Raw genomic sequence first — 14,235 nt, forward strand, 5'->3', positions numbered from 1 at the left:
CTTGTTATATGTCTTCATTGTAATGTGCTGCTTTTCAGCATTTTTTTTTTCCCTTTAGTACTATCTTTTCTGTCTGTCCTTAACTTGCTTCTGATTGCTCATCCATTATTACATTGCTTGGTTTCTATCTCTGCCTGCCATATACTGGTACACACTCAGATTCCTCCTGCCACACAGCCTTTCTGTCTGCATTGTCCTCTTTTCTCCCCAGATCACACAGCTGTGTTCATTGGTCCCTATCACATCAATTTTATCCAGGTGTTTAATGTAATTTTAACTGCAATTCTAAACAATTTTGGTTACTACCAAAATCCTACTCACTACTCAAATTCATCCATTCAGCCCCTATGACTCTCTAATGGATTGGTCTCACAAATGCTAGTCCTCTATTATTCTAGCACAATAGCTAATTGTGAGATTATGAACTGTATCTTGCTAGCAGATAAATGCTTCCTGCACTAGCTCAGGCAGAGCTCCAGGACAAATACCACTCAGTCCTGATAATTTTTGTTGCTATTTACCATTTTATTTCAGCATCTTTTCTTCATACCACAGTTTCTGACTAATTCATTTTTGAGAAAGTGAGATGCTCTGAAAACCAGGCCATTTATTTATGTATTTACTGTAAAAGTGTCTTTAGGCCCCTAACTTTGGAAATGCTATGGCAGACACAGGCAGGTATCTGACAGCACATGTGCTGAACTATTTTATCTACCAGACACTGTAAGCAGCTTCACCTCCATTCATCCCATCAATTAGCCTTTTCCCCAATGGTACTTCTGTTGTTCAAGCTCCAAAGATTTTTAAAGATCTGCAACTGCAAATACAAACAATAAAACACTACCCTATCCCCAAACATGCCAAAGAAACATTTTGTTCTTCTTCCTCTTTGCATAAGAAACAATGTGACCAGCAGGGCTAGGGAGGTGATCGTCCCCCTGTACTCGGCTCTGGTGAGGCCGCACCTCGAGTACTGTGTTCAGTTTTGGGCCCCTCGCTACAAGAAGGACATGGAGGTGCTTGAGCGGGTCCAGAGAAGGGCAACCAAGATGGTGAGGGGCCTGGAGAACAAGTCCTACGAGGAGCGGCTGAGGGAGCTGGGCTTGTTCAGCCTGGAGAAAAGGAGGCTCAGGGGCGACCTTATTGCTCTCTACAGATACCTTAAAGGAGGCTGTAGAGAGGTGGGGGTTGGTCTGTTCTCCCACGTGCCTGGTGACAGGACGAGGGGGAATAGGCTAAAGTTGTGCCAGGGGAGTTTTAGGTTGGATCTTAGGAAGAACTTCTTTATCGAAAGGGTTGTTAGACATTGGAACAGGCTGCCCAGGGAAGTGGTGGAGTCACCATCCCTGGAAGTCTTTAAAAGATGTTTAGATGTAGAGCTTAGGGATATGGTTTAGTGGGGACTGTTAGTGTTAGGTCAGAGGTTGGACTCGATGATCTTGAGGTCTCTTCCAACCTAGAAATTCTGTGATTCTCTGTCTCTCCTGCTCCAACGTACACAGCCTTTCTCATAAACTAGTGATAGTAACTCCATGCTTTTTTTTCCAAATAAGGTTAACAAAGCTGTTGAAGGGTCTAGAGAAAAGTCTTATGAGGAATAGCTGAGGGAGCTGGGGTTGTTCACTTTGGAGAAAAGACGGCTCGGGGGGACCTTATTGTACTTTACAATTACCTTAAAGGAGGTTGTAGCAAGGTGGGGATCAGGTTCTTCTCCCAATCACTAAGTGATAAGACAAGGGGATATGGCATTCAAGAATCATGTAGATATAGTCTTCAAGAAGCATGTAGATGTAGAACTTAGTAGCATGGTTTAGTGGTGGACTTGTCAGTACTAGGTTAAAGGTTGGATTAGAAGACCTTAGAGGTCTTTTCCAACCTGAATGACTCTATGATTCTGTGCTCAGGTAGGTAATATTTACTTGCAGACAAACAGCAGATATTTTATATGCTGCTGGGATCAGGAGGGCTGGAGAATAGAGCTTTATGTAATGTTCTTGAAAAGGAGAGCTTTCCAGTTGGTCTCATAAGGGTGCAAACAACTAATTATAACAAAACTTCTGAACCAGCAACACAAACTGGTGGGGTTTCCTACCCGTGCCCCCACCTTTCTTTGTTAGCACTGTTTCACTGGGCACTATAGTATGAAAAAATTACCCTTTCTTAAACCAGCATTTTCTCTCATATTATAAAGCTTTTCATGGCACACTACACAGACAAGGGAGATAGTCTCTTACGTCCATAAGAGCAGCATTGATATAGTTGCTGCTCTCCCCATCAATAGTGATTAAGAAAGGCAGACATCTGTCAGGTGGCAGCATATCCATGAAGCGGTTCTTGTCATGGTTCCTTGGCAAGCAGGCTATACTGCAGTCCTCGGCTTGCAGGCGAGGGGTGACAGAATTCAGGGTCTAAGGGAGAGAGGACACTGGCTTTAGCACGTTGACCTGACAGACTTCACTCTCAAGACTGCAGACTCTCAAGAGTCTCTAAGTTATTAATTTAAAATATTGTAATGTGGGAAAACATGAGGCATTAGCAAACAGACATTGGACATTAGCAAATAAATAAACAAATCCTATTTGTCTGATGGGTGCAAAGTTACATTAGCAAATAAGAGATCCTATTTGTTTGATGCTTGTGTTGGAGCTTTTGGAGGGCATTAAACTGCAGGTGTAACAGGTGTTTCACATATCATCGAACAACTTCCACATGACACCATCCCCTCCAAAAGGAATAAAACAAAGAGGATCCTTTGGAGCCCAAACAAGCTATGCCTTAGCTGTGCAAATGCAAGCTAACGCTCTCTTTGGTTCCTAACCAGTGCTCTTTATTCCAGACAAGTACTTACTGAAATTTTATTTAAAGAGGGGTATTTCATATTTAAAACTTCACAAAGCACAAAAAGGTGTTTTTTATTTTGTGGAATACCAGTAAGGGACAAAATACTATAAATGTGATAAAAAACACCTTTCAATTAAAATAAAATAAATATCCATACACACACACACAAAATATTGTCACATGAAGAGTTAGTAGGAACTGCAAATACCTGAAACTCATCTTTGAGATGTGAAGAGTTTGTCTGAGAGTCTATCCTAATCATATCAAAATAAGCAGCTTTGAATTCGCAGACAGGAATGGCAGTTTCCCCACACAGGCAAGCTTCTAGAATGGCATCATGAATAAAGATGTACTGCTCCTACCAAATTAGGCAAAGAAACAAAAATTATTGTCATTGAAAAGCAACCAATCTTTCCTTCCTTTAGGAAAAACGGATCTTCTGCATACTGTAAAACTCAGTCAAGGTAGTGCCTGTCCATCAATACATTAAAAATTGCTTTAGTACAAACACACGCTTGTCATAATTCGGATGCACTTAACAAGGATGTTTTCTTCAGAACCAGTTTATCATCAGTTAAGTTTATCATAAGTTAAACGCAGACATAGCAACTGGGGGAGGGGGAGAGCAGAGTGTCAATTTTCTTGTGGTGCTTGTGGGTTTTTGTATGTATGCCACTGACTTGCTGGCTTTACTTTTTTTTTTTTTTTCATTTTTCTTTTCTTCCCGGAAAAAGCTTTCAGTCTTGTGACACAAGCAGAAAGTGTAAATTGCTTCAAGAACTACCTGTGATTAGCAAGCTGATTCTCCTTGTGTGTGTATGCAAGCTAGTACACCCATTGCCTAGTAGTTAGGCAAGTCATAAACATATCTCAATAGGAACAGTGTTTCTTTCCATTATTATTTTTTTTCTGTCTTTCTTGAGAAATCCTGAGTCCTAGACAACTGCATTCCTATTTCAGTCAGGCTTTCTATCAATTTTTACACAGCACTTACAGTATTTATTCACCTCTAAAGTTACTAATAGACATAAATCATGTCTATACAGCAAGGTGTGTGAAGTGATCCAGCTTTACCTAGGTCCTGTGGATAGCAATGAGGCTATCCAGCACAAACTTTAACATGTGCCTATAACAAGAGCACGTATCCAGAGACCACAGCTGTATTCTTGCTGTACAGCTTGTGCTGCCTTATGCATATCACTATGGAGGCATTGCTGTCACTATTGTCTAGATGACCATCACAAGAACCTGCTGCAACTCCATTATGCAGCTCCAGTTAGCTGAATAAGTATGAATCTCAGAGAAAAGATGAGAGGTAAAAGGCAAAAGGGAGAGGAAGAGTAAGGAAGGGTAGTAAGGCTGTTAATTCACATTCAACAGCTGATTAAACTAGGATGGTTGAAGTAGTCAGACTGAAACAGTTCACTCCACACACTTTCCAAAGATTAATGGTCCTGTAGCAGGATTAGTTGATCAGGAACATTTATTCATTCCATAACAGCCATGCCTTGCAGCACAGAACAAAGACTGCAGTGAACTACACTGATATGCATAGCTGCCAATTGCAGAGAATTGCACATAGTCACATTCAACATTACAGGTGAAATAACTTCTCAGGGAGATGTCTGCATGAAGGACAGTGAGATGGTGAACTAGTTCAGAAAACTGGGCTTAATACAGATCAATAAACCAAGTTTCTGTGGCAGCTCAGTGATAATCAGGTGGTAGAATGGGAGCTATGACACTATGGCAATGTTTTTTCTGGGGGGCTGCTGAAGGCATAATGGAATACAAGAGGGGCAGAATAGGAAAAAAAGGCTTGGGTTAACAAAGCAAATAAAAGACGAGTTGAAAAGGGAGGATGAAATGTATACAAAGGTCCAGAGGTAAGCCAATTTATGGATAAAGGGAGTAGAGACAGTCCAAAAACGGTGGTAACCAGCTTCAGTTTGGGATTCCTGGAATTACTGTTAGTGGAGCTTGGGAAAGAAGTGACAGACAGACCTACTGTAGGACTAACAGTCCTCTCTGCTTTCCTTTTGTTACAAAGCTAGGTGGGCACTCACTTGTACGAAGACAGAAAGAGCTGGCAGGTTTGTTGTACAACCCTGGCTCTGGGCACTGTTTGTACTGAGTATTGCCTCCCAAAGGAGATAATAACCCCTCAGCACTGTCTGCTCTTTGCCAAATAACAGTGAAATTCTGACCAAGCACGTTTCAGAAAGCTTTGAAGGAAAACTGCCGTACCTCTGTCTGTACCATGTTGATGCGACGGGACCGTAAGGCTTTCACACAGTTGTAGATATCCACAACTCCTTCTCTTTCTGCCATATCTAACATGATATCGATCACAATATAACAACCTGTGCGTCCAGCACCAGCACTAAAAGGATCAGTAAATACTGTTAGGAATAGTCCCATTAAAACAACTACAAACCCATTACTGAGAGTATTTTTACAAAGCCATTCAGTTCTTCTTCATCACAACCACTATCTAATATTTATCTTCTCTCCTTCTCTTCATAATGTCTTCTAAAACTTTTGATGTGCCCAAAATAACCATTTCCCATTAGATTTGATTCACTACACAACATCAAAAAAAAAATTTTTTTAAAAATCTGTTTTTCTCCTTTTATCACCTAGATCAGTACTTTAAGTAAAAAAATAAAATAAGTTAATTAAACTTAAATCTGGAAAATAATTAAGATGTACTTCAAAAATATGACAGATCTTGTCCCTATTAATAAGACTAGGGATGATTTCTAAGTGATACATTACAGTAAGAAATTAAAATGTCCATTTTATCAGCTAAACACTAAACTGGCTTAGGCAGCACGCTATCCAGAATACTCCTGCTTGATTTGTTTTTACATCAGCACAGAGAATTTTGCACAGTGAATTTTAAAATCTGTAAAGGGATAGTAACTGTCTATAGAATGTAATTAAACATTTCACAGCAGTGAAAGGAAATTCTGTTTGTGAAAGGACTATGTCCCAACAACATAAACCTTGCAAAACTTGCACAGGAAACAACACTGCGTGTCTGTTGCCACTAACCTCATTCCATCTTCATTCATATACTTGTTTACTTAGATGTAAATTAATAATCTGTTCAGACACTTTATACAACACCAAGCTATCAAAGCAGCTGTATCTACACTTCTCGAATGCTGTCACAAAATTTTTGTAGGCTACCTAAAAAGATAGCCTGGAGTTTAATATGCTTTAGTTGGTGCAGTTCTTTAGAAAGAAGATGTCTAGTTAGTCTATTTAGGAAAGCAGTATTAGTATCTGTTTATTTCCAAAACCTGCTTTAGACAGCCAAATCCTACTGTAGTGTGAATTCAGGCAATTCAAAAAGAAAACAACAAAATCAAAAATATTTCAAAATGATGAATGCTTCACAAGAGACTATTGTAAATGATCATATACATATGTGGAAAAAATCAATCTACTGCATTTGTACACACCTGCAATGGACGACAATAGGTCCTGCACTAGGAGGGTTAGATAATTTGACTCTCCTTATAAATGAAAGCAGGCCTGTGGCATTGTAAGGAACTCCATGATCTGGCCAGCCAGTGAAATGAAACTGTTTAACTTCACGGATTTCATTGTAGCCTCTCTGTAATACAAAGGCAAAAAAAGGTTATGAATTTCAAAGTATTTCATTGACAAGATATCCTCTGACTCAAATAATGGATACCACTGATAGAATCTACATGCCATTTTCATTATTTCACCAATTATTTAAAGCAAAGAACATACAAAGTGTAAAGGCGTTATTGTATTTTAATTTCCATTTTGAAGTTAATCATTCTTACTTTTGCTACTACAGTATGCTAGTTTTTGCCTCATTAAGTATTTTTTATATACATAGATGCATTTTGCATTAATTTTCAGAAGTTTTGCTAATTAAGACAATGACCTGCAACATACACAGGGAAGTAAAAGGACGTATCAGAAGACCACAGTTGTATCACATATCTTGCATTTACAGAGTTTGTTCTTTGATTAAGTGAGATTGGCTCAGCTGCATTCAGGGCAGAGTGAATGGAGATGAATGACAGGCAGGATTCAAAACCAAGTACTTGAGCTCAGCTCAGAAATTTGGCTACAGAGAAAAGGTGAATGTGAGAGAGGGGAGGGTAGCGGTCAACGTTTCTGGCAAATCTAAATCACAGTGTGGCATGCATGTTTGGATAGCCCTGATGCAACACATTACACCCGCAGTGAGATATGGCTGCTCACACTGTGGGCCTGTTAACCACACAGAGGGACTTCATATCCCACAGGAACATGTGCAAGCATACTCCTTGCTACCAGGGAACAATATTTTGCTGAGCCCTTTCAAAATGTGCTCACCCTTCCAAGAGTGAAGGTCCTGACGACGTACTCTGCCAGGGGCTCCACCTCTACACAAGTCACTTTGAAGTCACCATAAACTTCAGTGTCGTCAGGCCAATACTTGTAACACTTGACCTAAATACAAAATGAGGATGTATTTTACACCCAAGAAAAAAATAAAAGCTTGAGGATACATTACTGCACATACTGCATTACCTCACACATTTCCAAAATGAAACTGTACTCACATAACTTGTCATGGATAACGGTTCTGTTGAGTAAAGCACTAGCTGCAAGGAGTTTACACTGCTTTACGTGGCTGTAGTTAGATATCAAATTCATTTCTAAAATGATCTTTTTATTATTTATTTTAGTGCTGAGTTATGCAACACATTTCCACTTTATGTTTAACTGGGATGCATTTCATATCAGTAATCAAACTGTTGCAAGTAATCCCAGATGCTTTATATTACTCCCTGAGGAAAGTGTTACTGCTAAACTGTAAATTGCTGGTTTCTAGTCACTGATATAGAAGTACGTTTTCTCAGCAGTATACTTAGCTGTGTTCATTTGAGTGACCTAATATAGAAATCTGTTTTGCAAAAAAACAAATTTTGGATTCAGACGATTTTTCACTAAGTGAACCCAGCATAGCTTCATTTATCTGTGGTGGCTCTTCAGAAGTTAGCTTTGTTTTAATGCAATACCGTAACCTGCAACAACATGTGGACTATCAACCTGACCCCTTCCTCTGTTCTCTGGATGCAAGGTGGTCCTTCACAAGACTCATCTACATTCTGCTAGTGGTATGTTTTGTCAGCAAGTTTTTCTTGAGGCTTGCAGCATTAAAAGAAAAGTGAAACAAAAACTTACTCTTCCAACTTCCACTAAATTCGTGACCATCACAACACAAGCTGATTGCTCCTGCCATATCATTCTCCAGAAATCATACACAGTCTCATGAACTGGACCTGTAAGAAAAATGCCAGATACAACTGTGTAACAAAACAACAGACAAAGCAAACACTAAAAATAAAATCCATAACTTTACAGAACTGACACATACAAATGCACTTGTTCAAAGATGAAAGCTTCATGAAACCACATCATCACACCTGTTTCTAGACTACATTGTTATTTCTAACCAGTGCTGAATCTCCTCAGTTTAACTGAATTACCACTTGAAAGAAATGAAGCACTGGAAGTGCCTTGAAAACTACAAGGACACAGTAACGTGCAACTACATCTACACTAGGTTTGCTTTATATGAAATAAATAATGTGTTAAGTGTGAATTTCTTTGTGATGTTCACCAAGGTGCTGGTGATACCAGTGGTGAGGCTGGTGGCACAGACCTCGTGCACTACCATCTTGCTCCCAGGAAAGCACACAGCCATGAGCAGATGCTGAAGCACAAACTTCCCACTGAAGGGCATTTAAACTAATTTAAGTACTTTTCCATGAAGCGAACAAGGAGCACTTATTTAAGGTATGCTCCTGCTCTGCTGCAGAGATGAGACATATTCAGTTGAGGGGCAGTAGCTTTTACCCTGTTACATCTCGGAAACAGCTCCCTGACCACAATGCGGTAGTACTGTATGTTTACTGTGCATGATATACATCTGAGGGCTCAAGAATGATCCTTCATGCGCCAGATCAGAGGCTGCACACTAAGGCAGCAACATAAGTGTATCCTGTACACACTACAATGTGCAGACATTTAGTAAAATAGAAGTAAAATACAAATGTAGTAAAATACAACTGCCATAGAGATTCCAGTTAAAACCGCATTTATACAAAAATAAAAAACTGTGGACAGAAATTTAAAAAACCTGCTTTAAAACAAGTGTTTAGTTTGCCCATTTTTGTGTTCATGTACAATCAAGCAAGAGCATGAATAATGGGTTATTTCCAGCCAGCTATCTGATTGTACTCACAGATCAAATAATGACACATCTAAATCTAATTATTTTTATTTTAATTCATAGACTATGATTTCCTTCATTTCTTCTCATTTCTTTCTACAAAGAGGCTTTGTCCCTCTTTGGCCTTACTTCACCCAGATTTAGTGAGACAGCGTTTAATTTATCATTATTATCTTCACCATCTCCATCATGGACAAAATCCTTAACAGTAAAATAATATATTGCAAAATGGGAAGAAAAAAAGTCCCCGAGGCAGGTTGAAACTGTTCTCTTCTCTGTCCACATGCCTCTTTTCTCTATTCATCTTCATAAATGGAAATCATGGTAGTAGCTAGTGACTTTATTAGATGAATTTAGCACTTAAAGAGTTGCTCAATATCTAATTAACATGACAAATTAGTGAAATTTGTGCATTTATTCACATTCCAACTGAGCAATACTATGTTCATTTACCATAACACAAAAAGACAACTCACAATATTGGATATACTTTATTTTCATCTACTTTCATTCTAGCAAAATTCTGCTGGACATTGCAAAGAGCATTTATTAGGTTTGATTAATAGCAGCCATATCCTTACCTTGGGTTGCAATGTAGTGACTTGGTCTCTGATATCCCTAAAACAGCAATACAAGTTAGTCTGAGTATCATATTACTAAGAGGGAGGGGAAAACAAAAGCATAATGTACAACAGAATTCTTATGTCTAGACAACCTTTTCAGAAAAGACCAATATTTAAGAGCAGCATGAAGCTCAAAACCTAAAAAAACCTGTTAATGCTGAAAAGGTTTGAATGACAACAAATAAAATGAAAATAACAACATCCGACTTAAACAGACACCATAGTATACCAGAAAGGAGAATTTTAGACAGGTCCCTTGGGCCTAAAATCTCATCCTCCCTCGGCATTATCTTCCTAGCTGAGTAAAATGGAGCATTTGTTTAAAATTTAGTAAAAATTGTCTTTGCCACCAGATTATCTCAATATTCAATCAGTGCTCCCAACAATTTCAACAGGAAAAAAAAATAAAAAATACACATCTTTTGCCTTCTTACAAAATAGAAAATTATTGCAATGCATGTGCACAAAATCAAGGCCTTACTGCAAGGGAATCATCTGCAAAATATTTTGCGCTACTGCACAAAGTGTGCATGTACTACACTGCACATGATACACATGAGTATATACACATACATATATATATAGAGAGAGAGGTAAATAGACAACCCTACACAACCAGGTTTCCACTTATCTGGGTATATGCCAACTCTAGCTGTACCACACAGCATTAAACAGCAAATGTCTGCATAGAAACTAAAAGACAAATGGATTCACCTCTTGAGGAAGTCATTGAGAATGTATTTTGACCAATACTAGCAACAATAGCTACAAAGAGGAAGAAAATATATATTGCTGGTGAGAAGACAATACAAAGTTTCACAATGTGCAAATGTGAAAGGACCAATTATTTCATAGAATGGCTTGGGTTGGAAAGGACCTCAAAGATCATGTAGTTCCAACCCCCTGCCATAAGCAGGGAATCCACACATTAGATCAGGTTGCTGCTCAGGGCCTCATCTAACCTGGTCTTGAACACCTCCAGGGACAGGGCATCCAGAGCCTCTCTGGGCAACTTATTCCAGTGGTTACCACCCTCTGAGTGAAGAATTTCCTCCTGACCTCTAAACTGTATCTCCCCTCTTTTAGTTTAAAACCATTACCTGTTGTCCCCTTTTTGTTAAGGTACAGTTTTATTAAGCCACTTGAATCAAGTACGGCATTACAGGAGATCAGGCTCAGGAGCCCTTGGATTCCCAGTACTCAATTCTTGCTACTAAACTGAAGGATTTCATTGTACCCAAGGAGTTTATATCCTTTCCCATGGACTACTTCATTATCCTGTCTAGACAGAGAACACCTTCCTCTTGGGTTTATGAAAAGACTTCTGAGTATCCTACTCTTGACTTCAGATGAGATGAAGGCTGCATCAAAGTACTAAAAAAAATTCTAACGGAGTCCTTGATATTAAGCCCCAGCTTCAAATTATTGAAGTGGAATCTGTGTTACCCTCCTTTGCACTTGATAATGCTTTCCAGAAGAAGGTAAAAGTGTCACTTTAAAATTGCAGAGTGCCAGTTCTAACTTGTTGCCTTCCTGTCTGGTTATAATGAGATCTTATTTACTTCCAAATAAGAAAAAAAAAAAATCCTCAAGGAACTGGAATTACTACATATCTGTGAGAATTTATCTGTTTAAAGCCCCAGGCAAAATATCATGGGCCTAACACTTCAGAGATTGCCATATAAAAATATATAAAAATATCAAAATAAAAAAACAGCTATATACCTGGAGCTAAAGCCTTACACCCTGGAGAGTCTAGATAATTTATCAACTAACAGAGGATGGAAAAAATTAGTAAGGTGCAATTATAAAGGAAAATAACCAAAACTGTGTATTCTAAAAACACTTGTACTACCCACTCCAGTATCCTTTGAATTATTATGAATACCGCAATTCTTTAATTACTCAAGTGTTAAAGTTTTATTTTGTAAATCAAAAAACATGGCAGAAATTGTTCAAATTTCCTATTCATATCAGTTTCTTTTTAATTTATATTTTAATAAAAGTATGGAATTTTAAACTTGAGACATTTTCTGAAGAAGTGAGGAGATTACTGCATTAAAATACGCATGTATATATGTATGTTTGTGTATATACTTTGTAATACCTAAAGTAGCACCTTAAGAAAAATATCAGCTAAATATTCAGTTTGTCTAAATTGTTGTTAAAAACAAACAAACACAACACAAGAGGCCATAATTCCTCCCTTTTTGGCAAACAGATCTACTGCCAAACATCTACTTCACAGGTACATTTTTAAATTACTACAGAACAGCATACTATCCACCTTCTCACATATAAATGAGGAAGGGAAAAGAAAAGCTAGTAGCCAAAATCATCATCATTAAAATGAACAAACAAAAAAGTGAACACCAAATTTTCTTTAACTGACAGATTCACCTGACTTATCTAAAAATATTCAGAGCTACATTAAAAGTCTGAATTAACTTTTCAAAATACGTACAAAAAATATTCACACAAAAGGAAATTTTTTAAATAAACAGATGAGATAAATTAGATGAGGCATGCATAGTTATCTCATGATAAAATAGAAGAGCAAACTAATTAATAACAATATTTATATTAAATATTTACAATAGGATGCTGTTATTCACATATAGTGGTACTTACATCCCTGTACAGCCAAATCTACAGCCCAAACCAAAGTCAGATGTGAAAGAAAGCACAACAATGTCAGTGAGTACTAGGACGTAGAACAAGGAAAGTGTACATTTTGTTCTTAATAAAATAAAGCTTTCAATAAATTTGTAGGCATAACATGCAAAAGTTTCACATAGAGAAGCTAGCAAATTGAGAGAGAAAGCTGTGCAGTCCACTCACATCTATGTAGTTGGCATTAATGTAATCTGAAGATGGATCATCTTCAACAGGCTGCAAAATCACCCTGGAGTGGTCATCTGTAAAAACCAAGTGGTTATGGTGCCTTTTTGAAGTGTGATTTTAAAGCAAAATATTATGGAGAACCCTCTAGAAAACCAAAATCAGCTGGCATAAGAACCTTACAATTTACAACCCTTAAATGTAAGTGTTTACACAGAATTACAAAGAGTCATTTTCTCTGAGGTCTCCAATTACTTCAAAAACATTCATTAAACTTCATTAACTGTAGCTGAAAGGTATCCCAGTGTAACATGGTGAAAAGACACAAAGAATCAAAGTTACTTGCTCAAAGTCCCTTTCAAAATCAGCTCCACTGATGAACATCTAGAAATCCAAAAATAATGATTACTGTTTCCTTACTTCCAGCCCCAGCCCGTTCAAGTTCATACTGACATGTTAAAGAAAATAAGGAAGTCACAAAGTAGCTGTTAGCAACACACTTTTGATTTGATGAAGGTAACTCTACCAGTTCAGGGACCTCTCCAATAGCTTCATTCCCATGCAATTGTAAAACAATACCAAATTTCATTACCTCAGAGGGTGAATCTAAACTATTGAAACTTTATGCCTAAAGACAAGAGACGGAACTTTCTGATATTAATCACATCTTTTATTCATCAGCTTTAAACTACTGCAGTTCAGACATACCAACTACAAACCACATAAAACAGAAAAGTTTTGAAGCTGTCAGAATTACTTGAAATAAATTATAACTGAAGAAAACTACTGCGGAATTAACAAACAGATGACTGCTAGCTTGTCGCTATTATATGCTTACCACAGCTTCTACAACAGGGACGCATATGTGAAATTCAGCCTGAGTTATAAAAGAACGAAAGTTGAACTGTGAAGGATAAAAATCCTGGAAAAGGCACTGCCATCCTTCTCCGGTTGGGGTATTATGCAGGTACGCCACTGGAGACTTTTTAAGCAAGAGAGAGCACAGCACAGGTAGTACACAGCTATGTCTAGCACTAAAACCACGCACACTGATACTCACATGCTATAATGTTTCCATAGCGGTTCTTTGTTCTGTTTTGATCCTTCTTAGCGACATCCCAAGAAGCTGACTGCCCCTCAAAGAAACTCTATAAATAAAAATGTTCCGAAAGAAAACATTCCGACCATTAATTTATTTCCAAAACTAACAGTTTAAAAGAACTTCTCTACCATAAAGTAAGCTCAGCTTTGCTCGTCTGCTCTGGTCACCCAGACGGCACCATGGTACAGAAATACATCTAGGGAGGCAGGGAGGCTCTCTCTCCCTTTGACTTTTATGGATCAATGGGCAAGTCATTGAGGGACTCCAGATTTCAAATCCTGGAATAGCTGGGAGGCTAAACATGCACAGACCCCCTTGTTATGGATGAACAACTGCAAGTTGAGATAACACAGGTAGATTGATCACCCTTCTTACAAGACACCATAATATATAGCCTCAGTTCAACAGCATTACATTACGTTCCTCACATTGCTTAGCACAGTGTTTTGTCTTCCTACAGAGACTTTGGAAGCCTCCTCTGCCAATGTTTAGTGGTCGTGTTGCTTTTACTCATGTCCCTCCCTCTAACCACTAGCAAAATTATTTTGTATTTTCGA

The 14,235-nt window shown here is 38.1% G+C and overlaps 1 protein-coding gene across 8 annotated transcripts in view; it reads right to left on the reverse strand.

Moving 5' to 3' along the window:
- The window catches only part of PTPRK (protein tyrosine phosphatase receptor type K), a 325,563-nt gene that overhangs the window by 11,739 nt on the left and 299,589 nt on the right, over positions 1 to 14,235 (reverse strand). For 5 of the 8 annotated variants that reach the window (XM_032184622.1, XM_032184619.1, XM_032184616.1 and 2 more), the window contains 10 exons: positions 13,637 to 13,724; positions 12,577 to 12,653; positions 12,367 to 12,384; positions 9,694 to 9,730; positions 8,062 to 8,159; positions 7,207 to 7,323; positions 6,312 to 6,466; positions 5,089 to 5,224; positions 3,050 to 3,199; positions 2,235 to 2,408 (listed from right to left, as the gene is read on the reverse strand). In XM_032184622.1, the coding sequence (XP_032040513.1) occupies positions 2,235 to 2,408; positions 3,050 to 3,199; positions 5,089 to 5,224; positions 6,312 to 6,466; positions 7,207 to 7,323; positions 8,062 to 8,159; positions 9,694 to 9,730; positions 12,367 to 12,384; positions 12,577 to 12,653; positions 13,637 to 13,724 (1,050 nt within the window). The remainder of the gene's footprint in view (positions 1 to 2,234; positions 2,409 to 3,049; positions 3,200 to 5,088; positions 5,225 to 6,311; positions 6,467 to 7,206; positions 7,324 to 8,061; positions 8,160 to 9,693; positions 9,731 to 12,366; positions 12,385 to 12,576; positions 12,654 to 13,636; positions 13,725 to 14,235) is intronic. The other 3 variants (XM_032184624.1, XM_032184623.1, XM_032184618.1) reach the window with 1 other exon arrangement.

Source organism: Aythya fuligula, chromosome 3 (genome assembly GCF_009819795.1).
Source record: "Aythya fuligula isolate bAytFul2 chromosome 3, bAytFul2.pri, whole genome shotgun sequence".
Classification (NCBI taxonomy): domain Eukaryota; kingdom Metazoa; phylum Chordata; class Aves; order Anseriformes; family Anatidae; genus Aythya; species Aythya fuligula.